At 48.2% G+C, this 22,411-nt stretch overlaps 1 protein-coding gene across 1 annotated transcript in view; it reads right to left on the bottom strand.

The window, feature by feature from the left end:
- Positions 1-17,949: 17,949 nt before the first annotated feature.
- The window catches only part of LOC122621146 (protein O-mannosyl-transferase TMTC2), a 28,601-nt gene continuing 24,139 nt past the window's right edge, over positions 17,950-22,411 (bottom strand). Inside the window, exons 6-10 of the mRNA XM_043798906.1 lie at positions 19,678-19,763; positions 19,210-19,598; positions 19,048-19,132; positions 18,803-18,960; positions 17,950-18,732 (exon numbers count right to left, since the gene is read on the bottom strand). Coding sequence (XP_043654841.1) covers positions 18,559-18,732; positions 18,803-18,960; positions 19,048-19,132; positions 19,210-19,598; positions 19,678-19,763 — 892 coding nt within the window. The 3' untranslated portion in view covers positions 17,950-18,558. The remainder of the gene's footprint in view (positions 18,733-18,802; positions 18,961-19,047; positions 19,133-19,209; positions 19,599-19,677; positions 19,764-22,411) is intronic.

Genomic DNA, 22,411 nt, shown 5'->3' with positions numbered 1-22,411 from the left:
ATCCTTTCCCATCCTGGGGCCACATGTGCCAGCGAACTATTGTAATTGAAATTCCTGCTACATTTTTGGCTAGTAATTTGATTTTAATGTGGGTCAAATGCTTGCCACAGCCCTATTTTATACAAAGCAAAGGCAACAAAAAATGTAAAGGGCACACAGATGCACCGCAAACAATTTGTTCACTTGTTGCTACAAATATTTAATAAGTTCAAAAAATATACTGAGCAGAATGTTGTTGCTTTTAAAGCAGTTTTCCTGCATCTTTTCAATTCCAATAACATACAAGTTAATAAACAAATAGTAAGTAAATTTCTAGTTTTTTTCAGTGTTCCCCTGTGAACAGCCGTAACATGTGCCGAACTGGCTAATGGTCCTAAAAGCCGCTTCCGTTGATTGCAGGGTCGTTGGAGCAGAGGGGGAAGGGGAGGGGGTAACACTTTGTGCAATTTAGCTTTTGGCCAAAGTCATTAAGTTTGATGTTAAAGTCACTGCTTCACCGAATCCCTGGCTGCAGCTCCTCCTCCTCCTGTTCCTGCTCCTGTTCTCGCTGCTGCTGCTCCTGGTTCGGTTTCTTTTGCTGATGCTCGGGTCCTGGTCCTTCCTTTCGAGTCCGTGAGTCCGTGGGTCCGCCTCTCCGGTTGGCATGTCAACTGGCGCTGCTCTGCTGCAGGCAGATTTACAGTCAGTTGCTTTTTCACTCCGTCCGTCCGTTTGTCCGTCCGTCAGTTGTTCCGTGGCGCAGAGTCCGTCCGCCGTCCGCTGTCCGCCATCCACGGGCCATCCGTCCGCCTGCCGAAAGCGGATGCATTACAAAGGACATCAAGTCGGGATATTGAGTTTTGTGTGCAACAAAGAAAAGCGCATACAAAGCCGGGCGCAAAATAAATGCTTCTTTGTTGGATTGTTTCGCAGCGAACGGAGGGGGGTGGTGGGTAGTGACAGGCGGCATGAGGCAAGAGGCAGTGAGAAAAAATTGAATTACATGCGAGCCAGCAGCTTCTATGCCCCTTCATCCATTCCCATTCCCGCTGCCTTTGGCCGACTTTGAATCCGTATCCGTCCCAGCTTACCGCAGGCACAAAACTACTGTGATTGCGTGGCGCGCACTGCGAGAAAAGCCATACTACTTTGTGCAGGACAATCTGTACATCTTTAAGATGGTTAATATGTCTTAAAAGCGGCAAGGAAATGTGTTTTCAAAATCTGCTGATTATAGATTCTCAGTAGAAAGCATTAATTTCTCGCTGTGCAGGGGGCGTGGCCGCGAGCGGAGGCGGATATGATGAAGCAGCGGCAGAAAAATAAGTACAAAAGCAACGCAACGCCGGGCAAGCAAAAGGAAAATGCTTTCTCCTCGACTGCCGGTGATGCCACGCCCACCTTCCTCCTGCTTCTTCTTCCTTTTTTTGTAGCTTCATAAAAAATTTCCCAAGCGGAAATGCAATTTAATTAAAAATGTCCTGCTGCTGGCGGAGTCTCCAGCAGACTCCAGCAGTCCCTGTCCCTACTCCTTTTGGGCCCAGACCCTTGGAGCTGAAAATTCAGCCGGAGCGCCGCGTGCTCTCCGCATTTTGCGTTTGTCTGCGGAGCAACTACTTGGACACTGAGTTGTAGGCAAACATGATGAATCTCTTCCACAGATTTCCCACTGGACCCCCCTCTTTCCCCTTCCCCCTTCGCCTCTGGCCCACTTTTCACCCCGCTTTTCCGCTCTTCCACTTTTCCGCTCTCCCGCCAACAAAATCGTTTAAGATTAACAGCTAGCGATAAGCAGGCGGCCACTGAAAGTGCAGCAACATTAAACGGCAGGACTCGACCCTCGATCCTGGGATCCTGGCATCCTGGACTACCGCCCCCTCACCCCCCTCTGGCTTTGGCTAAGTGAATTACCATACTCAATTAACGTTATGCTTATTACGCCCTAGCTTCTAATCCAATTCGGCTCTGAATGCAATGGAAATACATAGCTGGGGAAAGCCAGGCGGGGAACCCTGTGAAGGCTGAAAGACGGCATTCAGCGAATGGGAAAGCTCAGCCGGGGGCATTTTCCGAATGCCAAACAAAATTAGCCCACCATTTATGGCGACGGCACAATGCACGAATGAATGGCCAGTCGCCGGCGACTCGAACCTCAGCTAATCTCTGAAAATTCCACATTGAATGGGCCCAAATCACGCCTGGCTGCCACTAGAAATGGATGCCTTTCTTCTTTAGCTGCTCTAGAAATAGATCAAAACTTTCTCTATATTATTTATTTGTATGCTTAATTTGTAAAGTAAGCTACAGTGGCTTTCAGCTGAAACTAAATGTATTTATATATATATTTATACTAGCAGTATTCTTTCTCAATCAACCGAAAACCACTTGATGGCTGTTTGTTGTGATTAGCTGATATAAAGAATTATAAAGAATCTTGCCGTGGAACTGACTTATTTCTAGTTTGGTAAATTCGATTAATACAAAAACTAGTCCCTACTGTTGCAATTTTCCAACTATCCACCTGTGGCATCCATGTAAATGTGCATGTTTACAATGCAGTTTAACACGCTGCTGATTGGCAACTCAGCTTGGATACATTTTTTAGTTGCACCAGCTGCTGCTGCCGAGGAATCCACAACAACGAGGGTGGAACCACAAAGTGACATTGGCCGTGCCACGCCCACTGCGGCTGCCAGCGACTGCGCCCCAAATCGAGGCATCTCCGCAGAATGAGAACTTATGTTTTTCGAGGCAGGACGGCTCGGCGGCTGTTTGTCGTCAATTAAATTATGCCATTACTTTGGGGTCAAGTGTGGTCACTTGCCGTCTGCCACGCCCACTTGAAGTTTATTTGTTTGCACATTTTCGTTGATTGTTAATCGAATTAGGACGTCCGGACCGGTGGACGAACGGCAGGACCTGCAGAAGGACACTTCGTTCGATCTCAGCAGCGAGTCCTGCGGGCTTTAATTAAATTTAGTCTTTCACTAGGCAGCTGTTTGCTCTGCACAAGGAAAAATAATACAAAGTACCTCAAAAACCACCCCAAATACAAGTGAGTTGCTTAAGTTAAAGGGAGCTTAAATTGACCAATAGCTTCATACACTTGTTATTATTATTTACACAATTTCTCGGTGTGGTGCGAGCATTTTCTCGCTGTGCAGCATTTCGCACATCTGTGCGGCCGCGACGGCATATGGAGCTCATTATGCAGCTGGATCGTGTAAATGAGCCAGCCATGAGCCCCACTGGCCACGCCCACGTACGGCATCCGCCGCCCTCTGCCCCCGCTGCAGCTGCAACTGCCGCAAGCGCACTTTCGTTAATTACGCAACAACAACAGCAAAAGCGGAGAAGAAGAGCAGCGGCAAGAGGCAACTTACAAATCCTCCGCGCCGTGCTACATCAACGGATGCGTTGCACCACTTTATTGAACTTAATTGCATGCAATAAACCCGGCGCAGAGGATTCGAAGTATCCGGCGGGATCTAGAGATGGCAACGTGAGGCAGAAACGCGGAGATGGAAGAGCAAGGAGCGGCTGAAGAATTCGCGTCCATTGAAGGTGAGCACCCAGGCAGGGTTGACCACAACTGGAATGCCAGGGCCCAAGTGGAAATACAAATGTATCTGCAAATGTATCTGCACTTTTGAGTTGCATTCTTGAGGTGAAACTCACGTTCGCTTCCCTGCGCGGCGCTGTACATTCAATTACCTGGATATTTTGGGCTGGATTTCGCTTGCATTCATAGGTTTTTCATCCGCGCTGCTGCAAATTGAATTGCCACCCCGCCTCGTCCATTAATAGATACGTATAAATTTATACGTACATATGGAGTTGCAATTGTGAATTAAGTGGGCGGCATGGCGAGGGGGGAGGTGGGAGGCTATCATTCATCCGCCATTCATGGATGATCTCCGTTTCGGGCAGTGCAAAAGTATCGGGATGGAGGCACTCATTTGTTGCGCTGCTTTGTGCTCGACTTTTGTGCGTTGGCAGTGCGACGATTCCGTATCCGTGCCCGTTTCCGTTTCCGGCCTTTGTCCGGACCTCATTGTTGTCCGTCCGGAAGAGCGAGCGGACAGCACGTGGCCGTCTGAAGCGGCTTTTTGTCGTCACGGGCCATATTTTATTATGGCATTTATGAAATATATTTGAATTATCGCATTAAATGCACTTTGATTCGCAGTCGTGCTGCATTATTGAAACTTTTGTGTAAAATTTAATCAACTTGGGACTTGCGCTCGCTGCCATTCGCGCCTGCAGCTAGTAACTAAATTATGGACTATTTTTGTTGCATTATTAAATGCAATTTTCGACTGCAAATGCAATTTGCAATATTCTCGCTCATTTTTTGCTTTCCTCTCTTTTCGATCTCTCCCCAGCCTTTGTTTTTGTTTTAATTGCATTAAAAATGCGCCATCGCCGCGGCACAAAATAAACAGCAACAATCACGATAACGATAACGCCAGCGAAATCAAATCAACTCGCACTGTTGAGGGCGGTAAATCATTTAACAGGAACGGCGGAGCATTTTCCAGAACTCTTGTATTCACGATTAAAGAATTCAAATACGTGATTTGAATTAAGCAACTTTCGAATCGCTTATTTAAATGAAATAAACATTTAAATGGTCTGCAAAACCTCAAATGAGTTGCGATCTTTGCTGCAATGTAGAGTATTTTACAAAAGTCCTTGTACCCGAACGGTGGAAAGTATCCTGGCATTATTATTGTCTCTGGCCGTGACAGAATTAATTGCCATTCGATGCGCCGGACAATCGATGGGAAGACAAATGCAGCCAAGGGAGCAGAGCCCATCAATTTATATGAAAATTGCGTCAGCACACATGGCTCAGAAATCAGGAGTTGCACGAGGATGAGGATGAGGACGAGAATGAGGATGAGGACGCAGCTGAGGAGCAGGGCCAAATATCAAAGGGAAACAAGGCCAACAACACGAGGTGGGGCCCTTTATGGATATACGGCGAGCTGCAATGTAATTTCCGTAATACGGAGGATGAGATTGAATGAGATGCAAGCGGCAGCGCATGAATTTAATTACCAGGCGCAAGGAGCCAGCGAACTGCCGTCGTACCGCTCTCCCCCCTTCAACTATCCCCCCCCTCCATGTGGCTGGGCGTCGTGTTCGTGTTGTTGTCACTCCGGGCTGCAATGTTAATCAACTTCATTACCACAAATTGCTATTAGCATATGTTAGTGCAGTAAAAGAATACTGTGCGATTGTCACGCTGGACGTTAAAAACGCATTTAACACGGCAAAATGGCCTTTAATCCTCGATGCTATGTACACGATGGGTATCCCGGAGTACCTCAGGATCGCCGTAGGCAGCTATTTCAGGAATCGTATCCTCTGGTATGATACGGAAATTGGACCGAAAAGTTACCGAGTCTCGGCTGGTGTTCCACAAGGATCTGTACTTGGACCGATCCTGTGGAACATCATGTACGATGGTATACTGGCAATCAGGAAGCCGCCAGGAGCTGAGCTGCACTGTTTCGCAGATGACGTGGCTATAACTGCAGTCGCCAAAACGATCACGGAAACTCAGGAGAAGTGCAACGCAACAATCAGAGCGGCTATCGACTGGTTTGAGAAAGCTGGACTAGCAATAGCGGCACATAAAACTGAAGCTGTCTTACTAAGCAGCAGGAAAAAGGTGGAGAGCATGCAAGTCTCAGTCAGCGGTACCCAGGTGTCTTCAGCTGAGTCCTTGAAGTACCTCGGAGTCCTCATAGACCACAGGCTATCTTTTAAGGATCATGCTAAATACGCTAGCAGGAAGGCAGCCATCACATCGGCAGCCTTATCCCGACTTATGCCCAACGTGGGAGGCCCCCGAGACCCAGCCAGGAGGCTATTGGTAACCGTAGCAAAGGCAACGCTTCTATACGCTGCGCCAATTTGGAGTGACGCCACAAAGAAAGGCTCATACCTAAATGGAGCGCGGATGGTGTTAAGGTCGATGGCCCTTAGGCTAATAAGAGGCTTTAGAACGATATCCCAGGATGCGGCATTAGTTCTGGCAGGCATGCCACCAGCCGATCTGGAGATCAAGGCTCTTGTTCTCATCAGCAATGGTGCTACACGGGACGAGGCTTACGAACGGGTGGTTGGAGAGTGGCAGACGAGATGGCAAATGTCGCAACGGGGAAGGTGGACCTACCAACTCATCCCGGAGATAGACGCATGGACGCAGTGCAGCCACAAAACCCTGGACTACCACATGTCCCAATTCCTCACGGACCATGGCTGCTTCCGGGCCTACCTACATCGTTTCCGCCATGTAGACTCAGCCCAATGCCTATACTGCAATGATGCGGTGGAAACCGCGGAACATGTGCTAATGCACTGTTCTAGGTTTTCGGCGGAGAGGGAACAGTTGAAAGCGTTGACTGGAGACCCGCTGAGTCCAAATGGATTGATCTCGGCGATGACGGCGAATGCAAATAATTGGGAGCTGGGACACCGCACCATTATAAATATGATGAAACGAGTCCGTGCCGACGAGACGGCCAACAGAGCTGGCAATTAAAACACAGAAGGTGTGTTCCTGTGAGGTGGCGGGATAAGAATACTACCTCAGCGTCACCGGCTTGTCGTAAAAGGCGACTAAAGGGTGAAAAGGAGGAGCGCTACATGGCCAATACATCAGGAAGGGAGAGCGACCTGGCCTCACATCCTGCTCATCGAAGTCTTACCTTGACTGGCAGTTCCGGTGAGCGCTTATAGGACTGAGGAGCATACGGAGGTTTTTGTTTTAGTACGTAGGCATAATCCCACCAGGGGTTATGAATCGTGCATGCCACCTACTGATGGTAGGTGGTATCTTTAGAAGATTTTAATTTTCCTACCGTAAAGCGATACAAAAAAAAAAAAAAAAATATGTTAGTGCGCCTTCGCAGGAGCGAGCAGGATGCGCAGTGCAAACACTGCCACATTCGACGGCCATGTGTTCAAAAGTCGAGTGGCAGCACGGAAGTCGGGCTGCTCCACTTTGGCAGATGGAGTGGTGTTAAGCCATTGATGCTGTGATTGGCTCAGACTGAGGTTCAAGTTGGAGTTTGCAATCAGCAGCGCGTTTCTCTCAGTGGAGGAAGTGGGAACCATGCACTTGTCTCGGCTGTCAAGGCGGCCGCCCAGCAAACAACATCAAATGATGCAATTATTGCGACGGGAAAGGACATTAAGCAGGATGACGTGGTAGTGGTGGTGGTGGCTCTCCACCCAATTGGCCCCAATTTTCGCCATCCTCGGACGCACAAAATCGAAGTCGAGCGCCGCTAATATAATTAAAAAGCCATTAAGCGCCAAACAGACAACCTTGAGATCCTGAGACGACGGACAGCAGCAGTTGACGTTGACTTAATACCCCGAGCCGAAGGAATCAATCTTGGCGACTTGCAGCTTGAAATAATCGAATAAGAATTAAAGTCCCCCCCTTCTCATGTCACTGGTAAAATGTGTGGGGTGCATCCCTTTAAATTAAGCTCTTTCGTGGTGTTGCAAATGCTTTTCACTTCCTTTTTTTCCCGCCCGAAATGACGGCAATAAGGATGCGACTTTGGTGGGGGGCAAGCTTCAGACATCGCCTGCCATCGCCATAAATTATAAGTCATTGGCTGGACTCGTCTGGAAGTGGGGATAAGGATAAGGATAAGCATAAGGATATGGAGAAGGAGAAGGATAAATGCGGGCGTTGCGGATGTGGACGAGCATTAATATCCCCAACATGACTATGACTTTGAGTGAATGCCTCAAATTAAAAAGAAATTTAGCATTTACCGCAGTCGGGACTCGGATTAAAGGCAGCGCAGCCCTGGCGTATACGTAATGTATCAAAAGTTGAGCGCGTGTGTTGAAGGTCCCTTTCGTCCTTTGGTCCTTGGTGGGGCAGCAACAAAATGATTACAGCCAACTAATGACGCTGTCTAAAATGATTTATCTCGTTATGGCCAGCAGAGGGCTAGTGCGAGAGTGCGAGTGGGTGTGGTTTTGGCCCTGTTTCGGGGTTCTGCTTCAGTGGGCGGCCTCTCGCCGAAAGTCACATAAAAAAGCGACCATAACTCAAACGTGTTTATGATGTACACAGCCGACTTGGTGCGTACGTAAGCTGCGCAGGAGCTGCGACACAAATCCCGACAAGAACACGGAGCAGCCTGGCCAATCCGAGCTGGAGGCCAACTATAAATGGAGTACCAACTTCTCAACTGCCTTACTGTTTAATGCGAAGTGCGGCGAACTGCTGGCCAGGCAGAGCGTATTAACATGCTGGCCAAACAGCAGCAATGCTTGCCATATACAAATCCGAGTTCCCTAACTCCCAGGGGTATGTCCTGATTGGTAACCGCTTGGTTACGCACTTGCAGAAATAAAACAAAGGAGTATGGTTTTTATTGGAAAATGCAAAGAACTTGCTCTAGAACTTAAGAGCCATTGAAAGGGGCTACCAAATGATTTCCTTTCATTAATAGATTCTGCATCTAGGGCATCTCTTTGTGGCCGAAATTCCAGGCAGTTCTTTAAGTTCCCCCTGCGAGCGGCTATTTGTACACATAAGCGAAGGCATCCTGCATAGAAGCCATTTGAATGTGTGGATCTACAGACGGAGACTGGCTCTGAGACTGGAGACTGGAGCTCTGGCAGTGGCAGTAGCATCTGCTACTAATGGATAGTAGCATAGTAGCAGAAAACAAATGGACAACGCACAGATTCGCACACAACCAGATACACACCCACACACACACACACACACCCACACTCTGCGATGGACGTCAACAGCTCGAGCAAACATCTTTGTAGATTTTATTTCTAAATCTCATTACCAAATGGTGTCCCTTTGGGGGGATGGGTGACGGGTGACGGAGGAGGGGTTCTACGTGCGTGGGTGCCAGTGTGTGTGTGAGTGTGTGTGTGAAGGACTTACTTACCCACACACGGACGCAGGACCATGGATGCAATAAACTGTAAGTGTGTTACGGCTTTCCGCCCTGCGAATTGTTCTTGGACTTGGGACAACTTTCTGAACTAAATCTCGTTTTCGTTGCTTTCTGTGTGTGAGCACCCGGCACAGCCATCAATTCGAGCAGATATCAGCTGTTGCAAATGTTTTTATAATCGCAACAAAAGCGAGACGATATAAATTGTTTCAAAGTGCCCCACGAGTGCCTCGCCAAATGAATGGAAATGAAGGAATTCCGAGTTTCCCACTCGATCGATCTAACAGTTTTGGCTTTTCTCAAGCCAATGCTGGGATAAAGCATTTCCAAAGTTTAGAGCACTGTTTTCCTCATTATGTTCTAAAGTTTAGAGCACGGTTTCCCTCAATATGTTCTAAAGTTTAGAGCACTGTTTTCCCCAATATGTGCTCACTTTCCTAGCTCTACAGTACTCTTGCGTTGCTTTTCAATTAAAAAATTAGCACTTTAATTAACATTAATTCCAAACTCCCTCTCCGGAAAACAAGAAAGAAGGAAACACAACGTCTAGAAGTACTACAAGTATAGTAGCAAGCACAAGAACAGAAACCGAAAAATTGTTTCAAAAACACACGACAAAAACTTAATCGCTCGTGTAATGACTACATTCGACTTTTGTAATTAGCAGCCCGTCGCTGGGCAGGCGCTTTTCTCCATTTTCCTGCATCCCCCATTTTCCATGTTGCCCCGTTTGCCAGAGAATAAATATTAATTTGCCAGGGCCCCCAATTTCGCCCATCTGCCCCTTCTGCCCAGCCAATGCAGCACGAAATTTATGTGCAACGTACAACAAATTTCCACTTACTGCCGCACTGAGCGAAAATATAACCCTAACTACATATATTTGTTAATTTCGAAGGAAAGTAACTTTGCTTTATGTACTGATAAAATGTAATTTCGATCTAATCCTGTTCAAAGATATAGTTTCAATCAGGATAATTACCTTCTGCAGTACCATTTTTCTCAGTGCAGATCCCGAGGGACGAGGCGGAACGGAACGGAATGGAACGAAATGGAATGGAATGTGTCGTGGCACCGGAAGCGGGTCTAACTGTACTTCGCAGTGGGTTGTTTGTCCGGCGCTGCTGCTCCGTGACAAGAGTCCGCGCGAATGCAATAAATTGTGTATTTAATTTTCAATTCGTTTTGCCTTCATTTGGATTGCTGGAGTGTTGGGGAGCTGGAGGGTTGGGGTGTTGGAGTCCTCCAGCCGTTCTGGCCGGACGCCAGTTCTCGCGGAGCGTGGCTGTAACTTCCGGACGGAGGAGTCCGCAGCCCCGGAGTCCGGGTGCCATCGTTTTTAATGGTGCACGTCCAATTTGATTACGACTGTCATCGGTTTGGGGCGAGTGGAGCCATGGCCAGAAATTGGGCAAAAAGGGAAAAACAGCAAGGAAACCACCGGCTAATGAAGTAATTTCAATTAGAGGCCGGCGATTTGGGGTGTCAATCCCCGCAAAAACACAAACCACTTAAAGAGTGACCGGGAACCACTGCGAAATCAATTAACTATATTGTTTGAAGTGGTTGCACTAACTAATATTAAATGTGCCTGCAAGTTCGAGTCTTCTTTCTATTTGGTAGCCCAGTTCGCCAGGTTGTCCCATTATCCTTGTGCGTCTGGAGGGGATTCCCCCTTCTTGGCAGCTTTCCCACCGCCTCTGACCACGCCCACTGCAGGTTCCTAATTGCGTTAATACGTCCGCAGAACTGGAGCTTCGTTTGGTTTATGAGAAGGTGTCGCCAGCTCATTTCTCCACACCCCATCGATTCCAGATAGCAGATAGCAGATCCAGATGCAGGCAGGTCTCCTCTCTCGTTAGCAGCAGTTGAATGCATTTATCAGCACCTATCTTACTGACTTCCAGAGAAAGCCAAAAAAGCCAAAAAAGCCACCGGAAGCCAAAAGTGAAAATGTGCTTTTATCACGCAAACAGCAGCCATTCCGCAGCAGCAACAGTTTGCGAGTTTGTGTTTGTGTGGCAAAAGTATATTTGCCAGCTTGGAAATTGGACGACGAGTAACTCGGAGGAGGCAAATCTGTCCACGGGGGCAGAGGCGGCAAACGCAGTCAACTTCATTAAAGACGGATGAGCAACACAAGTCCAAGGATCGACTGCAGAAATGAGCAAAGAGTCCTGAAAACCGAGCACTGAGCACTGAGACACTGAGCAGAGAAACGGAGAAACGGAGAACAAGGAAAAGCCAGCGGTGGGCGAAAAGTTTACATGAAGGACTTAAGGAGCTTAGCGAGTCAAAGACGAGCACCGAAGTCTGCGCACCAAGAAAACTCGGAAAAATCACTCAGCAATTGGCAATGCTTTCAATTAAAATCGTTGTAGTTTGCTTACACTAAACCAATATCAAAGTAACATTGTTTAGATTTGTTTAATACTTCACATAACAAGTTAATGTAAGGTGAAGTTATACTTTTCAATAAATTGCACACTCTATAAACTTTACAATTTTCCCGCAGTGTCGCGTGCCAAAGCTCTAGTTCTCCCATTCTCCAGCTACTTTTCTCCGGCTTTCTCCGACAGCAATCGAGGTAAAAGTTTTGTCGCTGGCTTAAAAACGTTTTCTCCAAAAGTACTTGGGAACATATTTGCTATCAGTTGGCGTCCAGTTGCTGCCCCAGTATTCCCCCCCAGTTTTTTTTCCGCGGCTCCTCTGTTTGTCTCCCCCTCTTTTCGGTTGTCTGTGTGTCTGTCTGTTTGTTTGTTTGTTTGTTGCCACTTTCGGCAAGTTTTTCCAGCAATTTTTCAGCCACGTCGTGTCTGGCTATAATTTTGTGCTGCCTGCGTCTACGCACAGTGGGCAAAAAGCTGGCTTTTCGAGTGGAAAGTATCTTCTATTTCCAGTTCTTTAAGTTTCCAGTTTGTTGTTCTGCCTCCTTTGTGAGAATGATAGATAGACTTAGATAGAGAATCTTAAAGATCATCCCAGCAGAGGAACGGCAGCCACTGTGCGGCGGCTTCAACATCGTCGTGCGGTTGGCAGCGCTGCCAAGTGTTGCATCCGTTTCCTGTTGATAGTCAGTGGCGTGTAAATAGAATGTTCTCGTACTTGAATTTATTTGCCCCACATCTGCACCCTCCCCCTGTCCCTCCCCCTGCGCGCCGTGGCACCCACCACTCGATCTCTCTGTTTAACAAAGTCAAACAATTTCATGCAATTAAAACCGTTTTTCATTAAAAATGCAAATTTCAAATGCAAAACGAACTCGAGTCACGTCAAGCATCAACATTCGCCCCCCTCCCCCTAAAACCATCCCTTCCCCAAGTGCTTCCACTCATGCAAGCTGGCGGGGGGTGGGGGTTGGATCCTGGGCGCAGGTACTTAACTTGATGTCACCAAACAAAAGCACTTTGTTTCAACATGTGCCCGACACTCCGGCAACTCGGGGGTTAGAGGTTGCAATGCAGCGTGCTTAAAAGCCGCTTGTCTTGTAAACAATCATAAAAAATAATAATAAAATGCCATAAAGTCGGAAAAGTCGAGAGGGCCGAGAAAGTCGGGAAAGTCGGGAAAGTGGGCGTGCGTGTGTCTCTGGACGTGTGACGATTTAATTTAAACACTTCGCGACTCATAAGCATGGAAATGTAAGCGAGTGTGAGCCGTATGCATCATAAAGTGAAATACAGCTTACATCTTTCTTATTCATTAAATGCTCTTGGTCGAAAGTAATTCTCCGAGTGTAGTTGCTGAATCCTTGGATCATTGTCTCCCTGCTCTTTGGCTAAATTTCGAGCAAAAGGGAAGTTGCATTGTTTTCGCCGAGTGCTTTGAATTTCTATACACCCCACTCACATGTCTGCTGCAGACGACGCTGTCATGCTTTTGGATTCTGATTCGGATTCTTGCATTGTTGTTCGCTAATGTCCTGCCCCAACCCCACCCCCGCATGAGGCACCACCCCCCCGGGCCTCGTCACGTAGGTCATTGTTACATTTGACAATTTTAAGCGGATTTCGGGAGAGAAAGGGCTTCGATGGGAGGGAGATGTCTGGCCAACGGACAAAGGCAGCTGCAGGTCCTTATCCACACAAAAGAAGGACGAGAATTCGGTTTTTTATATGGCGAGTATGAATGAGTGCTTGCTTATAAGGCAATTATTTGTTAAGTCTACAGTTTCGCATTTATTCGTATTTGTTTCCCAACACCCTTATCTCCGAGGGGATGGAAATCTCCGGCATATCCATTGACTTCTTCCCTTTCATTGCACCAGCAACACCTCGCTCAGCCAGTAAGTCCATTTTCCCTGTAGTTTTTCTCCTATTCGAGTATTTCGTCCTTAAGCATCTTAGCTCGTTTGTAAAGTGGCTTGTGAACTGTGCACTGGACGCAATCTGCCCCTTCCCAGTGCTTAAGCTTCACTTGCCATTAAGCCAAAGTTTCTGGCCAGGTAAGCTCGGAGTTTTGGCCATTGTAGGCGCCTGTTATGAGCGAGGGGGAAAGTTCAGCTGGTAGCCCACGCTTCATTGGAAAGCGTTTAGAAAGTTTCGCAAAGTTCAATGCGGCAACTTTAATAAACGCCTGGCCGAGGAGGATGCGTTGTGAATTTAATTTTCAACTTGTCTGACATTCCGTAATTGAAAGCACAGACATTGACACTTGACACAAACACCCGGAGCAGTCGGTCGGCAGTCGATGGGTTGAAAGGACTGGGTTTTTGGTCTGCAGCGACGACGATGGCGCTGCCGCTGCGTATGGCGCATTACTAATACGCAGTGTGTGACAACCACAAGAGACAATTTGGCAGCTGCCAAAGGGTTGGCGGCAGAAACACAGGCTGCCACACACAGACACACGAGCTGGGGGGTGTGGCAGGGGCAGCCGAACGTAGGCGGCAACCGGAAAGGGTGCTGCCGTTGCAGTTAAACATTCTGCACCGTCAGACACACACGCACCATGGGTTCAAAGGTCAATTTGCGAGCCACGAATGTGTACTAGCTCGTGAAAATATCCTTTTTCCATCCGCCAGCATGGAATTATTTGCAACTATGCTTTTATTTTGAAAAACATGGCATTTGCTCGTACCAAAATGGATTATCGATGCTTTTAAGCAATTTTTGCCATTTGACTCCACAGTGCGAAAGTTGCGCACACCAGCAAACGAGATGAGGGCGTGACAGGATCGGGTTTCCATATCTGCTCTCCGGGGATATAACCTACTCGCACCAGCACTGATGCTGCTGGTCAGCACTGAGCCAAGGAACTTCCACCAAAAAGGTGGCTTTCATGTATAATGGCCATGTGGATTCTCTAGAATATAAACCTATAAATACCAAGTTAATATTCCTCATTAAAATTATGAGGTCCTTTAAGTCACGTGTGTGATTCACCACAAATTAGTTGCACTTTAATGTGGAAAGCCAAGCGGCAATGCCAAGTGAGATCCCACTCACGAGGCCATCTCCAGAGCCAGATCCACAGGCATCCACAGGCATTGTGGCTGTCTCGAAAAACCAGAAATCGTGAGCGCAGTCGGGAGGATTTGGCTGTGGGTGTGGTGTGGGTGGCCATTGGGCGCAGTGGGTGGTTGGGTGGGGAAAATGGGGGGGTGGCCTTGCTTTCCTGGGCCGTCCACTCGTTCGCCCGATGCTCGAGTGGCCGCAGGGCAATTGGATATAATTTCTAATTACACGCTTGGACGGACTTTTTACTGTCAGCTTAGTTTACTGATGTCTCTATACTTTGCTCCTTGTGCCTTCCACACACACACACACAAGGACGTGTCTCTGTGTGTGGGTATGTGTGCTGTGTAATTTGGTGAATGTACAAGTGTAATTTGGCATTTTGATTTTTAATTGTTTGCCCATACAGCTGGCAGGCATGGAAAAATAATTCCACAGCAAGTTTTGGGTTCTTTAATTAAGACAGGACATTTGTAGCCGAGCTGGCTGCAGTGGCTGCGCATGGTAATTGTGCAGCAATTACAAAACCCACACATGAAATTTGCATATTATAATTCCGCCTGTAGTTGCAGTCCTAGTTGTAGTTGCAGTTGTAGTTCCAGTCGTAGTTGTAGTTGCAGCTCCAGTCGGAATGCGGATGTGCACATAGTGACAGACGACCCTCATCTTGTCCCGCTTCTTGGCCATAAATTGCTGCTGCAATTGCAATTGCAATTGTCGTAGCTTCTCTGCCTGCTGCCTTCTGCTATTCAGCTCTTCTGCTTTTCTGCTGGCGATGTCAACACTTGAACACGCGCGCGTAAAAGCCGCACAGCGAAAAAAGGACGACGAAGGACGAAAGGAGCCCGGAATTATGCAACAGATTCCGAAATTTTTGGCTCAGGAGCAGGGGAGTTTATTTTTGCGCAATTACAAAAAGCGCCGGCAGAGTAAAAAACTGACATCACCAGCTTCAGCTGTCAACTGTCGCAGACATTTTTCAGTCCTGCGAGTGGCGTCCTTTTTGTCCTGCAGTCGTCCTGTAGCTGCAGCTGTATCTGTAGCTGTAGCTGTAAATGTATCTGTGTATCTCAGATGTTGCTGTTTCACGCCATTATATTGCAATATGATTATTATGCGAGCGCCAGAGTGTTGACGCCGTCACGTTTTTGCAGCATGTCAAGTGCAACTTTTGGTGGCACGAGATTGGGGGCATGGAAAAGTGTTGCGTACTTCGCTAATTAGCCCATTTCCCTTTGCAACGGACTGCAATTGTTTCGCACCTCAGAAATAGCAGTGATAATGGGAATTGTTTGAGGCTCTTTGGGGATTGCCGCAGGTGCTGTGTAGATCATGTTGCACAGTTGCCAAATGTAAAGCGCATGAAACAAAGCTTTCCCGCACTGCTATACCATTAAATAACCATTGTGTAGTTTCCAAAACATTATTAAAAGCGAAGTACTGATGCTCATACTCCTACATACTGATCACTGCATGTGGGGAACTACTGAATCTCTGGCCTTGGGCGCCACCAGCACTGTGCGCTCCCCGAAATAGTTCAACTTTTGAAGTTGACCGAAGTGGTCAGGCGGGGGCATTTGCTCGTAACTCCCCCCGAACTTCATCCCTGACCCACTCCAGTGACCATGGACCCTCATCAAAAACGATTTAGCAGGCAAGAGGAGAAGCAAGAGCGGCTAGCAAAGTTTTTCCTACTTTTCCTACTTTTGGCAAATGTGCAAATAACAAATGATTTCGGAGCTGCCATCACCCACTTGTAAATAAAAGTGCTGCTGCTCCCCCCGCCCGCATATTTGTCTGCTGTGTTTGCCTTTGTTTTTTGCGCCTGTCATGGCCGTTTGTGTGCGAGCATTTGCCCTCTGGCCAAATCAAACGTAAGCCACAATTAAAACATAAAAATGCCAAAAGCGAGAGGGGAGAGGGGAGCGGGGAGTGAGTTGTGCTTTACACACATCAAACAGTGTGTAAGCTTTTTTGCCGCCTGTCGTCTTCAGTTCACTCAGCTCTGGGCCATAATTAGCTCGAATTAGCCGCGTCTCCTGCTGCACTTGGCAGGTGGGGTCCTTCGTCCTTCGTCCTTCGCCCTCGTCCTTTGCCATGCTTATACTCATTCTCATTGTCCGACAGAGCATTAGTTGCCCTGCTGTAGCAGAACTATAGAAAAGGCATTCAGGAACGGTCACCGAATCCATCTTCCAGCTCAAGCTCAACCATTCCTCTCGATGCCCACTACCCACTCAGACGTAACCCAAGCGAGGATGCTGGGATCTGGTTCGGTCGCTGCCCTGAGTGGCCAGTGGAGCCATCGACGCTGACGATGTCTTGTCATAAATCCGAGCACTCGCCACCGAGGCTGTCAGTAATTAGCGCACTGAACGCCATTCTCGCCACCCCCTCCCCCTCCGCAGTGGCTGGCCCACAAAGCTAACGAGTCACTTTGTAAGGAGCCCAGATGATAGGTGCTGACTGGAAGGCAGCTGGACAGGAGGAGGAGGAGGAGGAGGGAGCAACTGGAGCAGTCGGAGGCGTCTGCAATTAGTGAGCAGCTCTCAGGAACGAGCGCATTTAGTGGCGTCTCCCCCTGCAACAAAGTGGCTCCGGCAACATGACACTCTTTCGGAGGAGGATGCCTCCTCCTTCGTCCTTCGTTCTCCCCACAGGAGTGACGGGTTGACGGTTTGACGGTGGGTGACGGACAAAGTGACTCTCGACTGTCTGATACATTCATTTACTCGCTCTTGGGCACGTTCTGCGCCTGCCAGCGGGCAACAAGCCGCCACTCGACTTGCCAACCCAAAACCAATTGCTGGGGCCCACCACTGAAGAGCCACCACTCGCTCTTCCTCTCCCGGATGTCAAAAGTCATCACCTTTATCGGTCGCCAACATCCCGACGAGGCCAACATCCCAGGAATCCGGCAATCCGGACGGCTTGCCAAGCCGGCTATTTAGACGTGGCATTAGCTGTGGCAATATTATGACTGCAGCAAGGACCAACAGCAGGAGGAGGAGGAGCAGCAGGAGCACTCGGGTATATTGTAATTCATAATCCTGCGATTTGCTTGCCAGAAGACACAGCGCCTTACTTCCCGTTGTGGTTGCCCACGGCTTAAGTGGCGCCTCTGCCGTCTCCATCTCCATCTTCAGCTCCATCTCCGTCTCCGTCTCCAGCTCCGTCTGCGTCTTCGACTTGGGTCGAAAATTCTGACATTGATTGTGTTTGTGCTGGGGCTCATTTGAGGCGAGGAGTGCCAGAGTAGAGGAGGTGGGGATCTAAGCCGTTGAGCACTGAAAATATTTCCCCGGGCGGCTTAGATGTCCTGGCAAGTGGAGCTTGGGTTGGCTGCAGTGGCCAAAGCGGTTGTAAGTGCGCAAGGAATGTGCCACTGAGCAGGCTTTGGGGTTATGAGATGGGCAGCAGTCCAGTGGAATTAATGGGTTTCCTCATCCAATTCCCAGTCAAATGCTTACTGCAATCATTTCACTTCAATTTGTTGTTTTTATTATATGCTCCTTGCCATATCTTTATACAATCCATACATTTCTTGATCGGTATCTTTATTCGCTTAACTAAAATGTACATGTACACAACGGACAAAACAATCTGGAGAAGCCAAGTCATATCGTATGTATATATATAGTCAATAATATGACCCACACCTCACCTCACTGGGTGTGGGTGTGGGTGTCTCATATGTACAGTATTTTACACGGATATTTAAGCACGTTACATTACGAGTAGTTACCCAATCATCGTTCCCACGGATCCACCTTGCTCCTATAGCTGTACAGTAACTCGTTCCCTTAACAGTTAGATATTTTAATTATTGTTCTCTCTGTCGCTCTGATTCTCCGCTGATTCCATCTGTATCTGTATCTGTAGCTCAATCTTTCCGCTCCGTTTCGGTATCTCTGCATCTTGGTATCTCTATCTATTTTGTGACAGTTTTGGTCGCTGCTTGGATATTTACACGGCTGCCAGCTGCTAATGATATACATATGTATCGAAGTCCTTTGTATAAATTCTGTAGAGTTATCTAACGCTTCTCCCTTCCCTATCTCTCTCCTCACCACACCCATTCCTATATAAAAATATCTCTGCTCTTTGGCCTATAAACTTATTCGTTAGCTGGAGCTGGCTGGCTACGGTGACCACCGCAGTGGCTAGACATTCGTGACACCCAGCTTGGCCAGGTTGCCCAGCGTGATGGCATCGCCGGGCTGAAGTCGCAGGGCCGCCTTGTAGCTAGCTGCCGCGTGGTTCGTGCGTCCCAGCAGATGCAGTATGGCGCCCAGATTGGTGTGGGCATGGGCATCGTCCGGTCGCAGGGCCACCGCCTGAAAGGAAGACGCACTTCGCTTAGGAAACAGTTCACTTGGAGGAGGCTATCTCGCTCGGTGGACTCACCTTTCTGTACCACATCTCCGCCTCCGCTTTCCTGTCCAGCAGCCGCATCGCCGTGGCAGCGGCCACCACCAGCGCATAATCGTTGGGCGCCAACTCCGCGGCTCGGCGATGGTAGATGGCGGACTCATGATGTCGCGCCTGCAGCGAGAGGAATTCGGCTGAGGAAGAAATAGCCAATATTAACGATGTTGTATGCAACTTGCGAGTGGCAAGTATTCAAGAGGATATGTAGATGGGCTACTCACCATAATGGTGATACACACTGGCCTGTTCGGGCGCCAGTTTCAGAGCTCGCTTGAACCACATCTCCGCCTCCGAGGCGCGGCTGCTCTGCAAGGAAAAGATAAAAAGGAAATAAACAAATTAGAAATACTCTCCACTGCGCCACTGTTAAGTGAATCACCTACATTTCTGGCCAGCGTGATGCCATAGGAGAGATGGGCGGCCACCTGGTTGGGCTGCAGCTCCAGGGCGGCGCGGTGGTGTCGCTCCGCCTCGTCCCACTGCTGCAGGCGGCCGAGGACATCGCCCATTCGCTGGTAGAGCACCTCCCGCTGCTGCGGCAGTCCCGGCAGCGAGGACAGTGCCTCCCGGTAGATGGCCAGCGCACGTTGCAGCTTGCCCTGCTCCACGTAGAGCGCGCCCAGCTGCAGGTAGGCCGAGCTGCGCGCCTGGTCATGAGCGGTGCGATCTCGCACAGAAGCGCCATCCAGGTTGGAGCCCGCCTGCAGAACTTCGATGGCCTGCTGCCGCTTGCCCAGCGCTATGAATGATATGCCCAGGTTGAGGTACGCCACTGCAATGGGGGAGGGGGAGCAGTATGTGAGTATGTGAGTATGTGGCGCCACTGGACAAGGACTAGCTGGTTGACTCACCCGCCAGATTTGGTCGAAACTTGATGGCGCGCTGAAAGCACTCGACGGCTGCGGTATACACCTGCTGATTCTGGTGCAGGATGCCCCTGAAGCGAGAGTGAAAGTGAAAGTGTTGACATTAATAGAGTGAACTTCTCCAGCTCTCGTGATCTAATTAGAGCGCCCAAATTGGAGGGAGCGGCCTCTCTAGGATTCCCCAGAGCCTGACGAGTCGAGTGCCTGGGCGCTGAAGAGACGCCACTCAGATGAGCAGCCGCTGCTACACTGGGAACATTTTCTGGCCACTAATAAACTTTAAAATATGTGTATTACTTGAGCAAAAAGTGTCACAGCGGAGAAATAACGAGTGTTTTTTGCAGCTAATGATATTTACTTACTATCCATATCACTTTTGTGCCGATATTTGAAAAAAAAAAAATTCAATTTTTTGCATTTTTTATAAGGGGTTACGTTACATCACGTTTTTTTGCGAAAAATGGCCAAATTTTAACATTTCAAAGTGTGAATGCCATTCGAATGGAAATTTTATCACGAATACAACGATATATAACATTCTGAATTCGGATCAAGTTTACTCATGTAGTCGACAAAATTCGTATTATTTTACAACGGAAAATCAACATTTTCATTTATGACAAAAGTACGACATTACTCACGCTTCTTTCATCAAAGCAGTGCAAAAAAGTTTCCCACAAAAACGAAAATGACTGGATTTTAAAGCTGATAATCAGCACTAACTATACGTATAAATTTTTGACTGAATTGTAAAGGAAAACCATTCCAATTTTTGAATTATTCTGAAGAGAGTTGCATCATATATTTTTTGGGAAAACCGAATATTGTAGTGCAAGTGTAGAGGCAAGCAGCTTTTCCTTAGGTGTACTTGGAATTATGTAATTAGTTGGCCGCTGCCAAGCTGTTGGCCCTTAAAGCGACGACTGCCTTGCAGTTTTCCGCAACCAATTTCAGAGCGGAGAGGCAAAGAAAGAGGTCCTTTTCAGGTTTCCAGTTTTCAGTTTGCAGTCTTCAGTTTCCCCATTCGAATGCGAGCCACAAGAAAAACAAGTGCAGCAGCAGCGAGTGCAGCAGCAACAATAAAATCACGAATGTTTGACGTTGGGCAAAGTAAAAATCAAATTACACAGCTCAGTGATTTGCTGGTATCGGTGTGCTGGTTTGGCTGCATGTCCTGAAGGACTAAAGGACTGAACCACTGAAGGACTGACGGAGTGAAGGACATGTGGGCGTGCGGAGGCACTCGGGACTTTGGGGAGATGGCAATCAGTCAAGCAAGCGACGGCGCCGCGAGCATTGCCATTGATGATTTGATCGCAGTAAATAATGTATGTGTGTATGTGCAGGGGTACAGGAATGTGTATCCGCAGGATTGCTTGAATAATGATGGAGCAGGGGAGTGGTGGAGTGGGGCAGTGGGGGCAGGGCTGCTGCGGTTGAGCCGGCAACAGCCAACATTGATTTTCGATTAGCGCTTCGTGCGCTTTGTAGGCAGCCTGTTGAAGGGTTTCCAAAGGACACAGGACACGGGACACAGGACACGGGGTACACATAACGGCAGCCTTAGCAGTTGTGACCTGGTTCTCTGAACCATTGAACCATTGACTTGAGCACCGTGGCATTAGCCCGGCAATGAAGCAATGGAGCTGAGAATCGGGGTTAGTACAAGCAAAATACAAGCAATAATCTGGCTTGCGACAAGCCGCCTGACGTTGACAGACAGGCGGTAAAAAGGAAAACCCGAAATGACGCACTGAATATTCAAAGCGCAACTCCGCGCTCACTTTTCTTTCGTTCGTTCGCTTTTTTCTTCTTGTGCCTGCTTTGTATTTTGTATTTCCGCTTTTCCCCATTTCCACTACTACTGCCGCCTTCGCCGCTGCTGGTTTTTCCTACCGTTTTATGTCGCATCGCGTCGCTGCTGTGAAATATGCGCAATGAGCAAAAATGCAATGCGAACAGACAACAGACAGCAGACAGCAGACAAAACACAGCCCCAGCGGAGTACTATGCCAAACAGAAGGATCTGAACAGAGCCAGCACGCTTACAGACTTTGTCAGACGTTGACAGAGGGACGGAAAGTCGGCAAGGACCAAAGGAAGCAAGGACGAGGGGACGAGTGGACGGAGAGAGTGTGAAAGCTAAGGACTTTTGTCGAGCATCCTGCTTGGAACACGGGCAAAAAAATCATCAGAAGAGCCTAATCCTTCGGGGAAACCTCTTGAAGTATCTCGAAGTACGTCCATGTTACGAAGTACTCATTTACGCACTTTCATAACTCGTAAAATCGAGCATCTTCGGCTATTACTTCACCTTTGTTTGATCTTTACTTAAACAAATACTCGGCGGTTTCTCGCAGTGCATGCATCACGAAATGCGCATAGCTTCTGCAGCGGCACGCAAATGCCCTGAGCAGGATACAAATGGGAAAACGGGACGAAGGATGCAGTCGCATGGCGACTTGGAGGAGTGGAGGACTGAAGGATTGGAGAACTGGAGGATTGCTGCGTGTCTCCTCGGGTAGCGCGAAAGGGAAAAAAGGAAATGGGCTTCATTTGACAGCTTGTTCGGCATTGTATTGCCATCTCGGGGACGGAGTCTCATAACTGGAATGCTGCGCTGCATAAAATGGCCGCGCTAAATGCGCACCCAAGCGAAGGACATTCAGGGGGCGTGGGTAGTGGTACATGGGGTGCCCGGTGTGGGTGGAAAACGCAC

Source organism: Drosophila teissieri, chromosome 2L, assembly GCF_016746235.2.
Source record: "Drosophila teissieri strain GT53w chromosome 2L, Prin_Dtei_1.1, whole genome shotgun sequence".
Lineage (NCBI taxonomy): Eukaryota > Metazoa > Arthropoda > Insecta > Diptera > Drosophilidae > Drosophila > Drosophila teissieri.
Note: the sequence above shows the minus strand (reverse complement) of the source record. Positions and strands in the feature narration are given on the sequence as shown.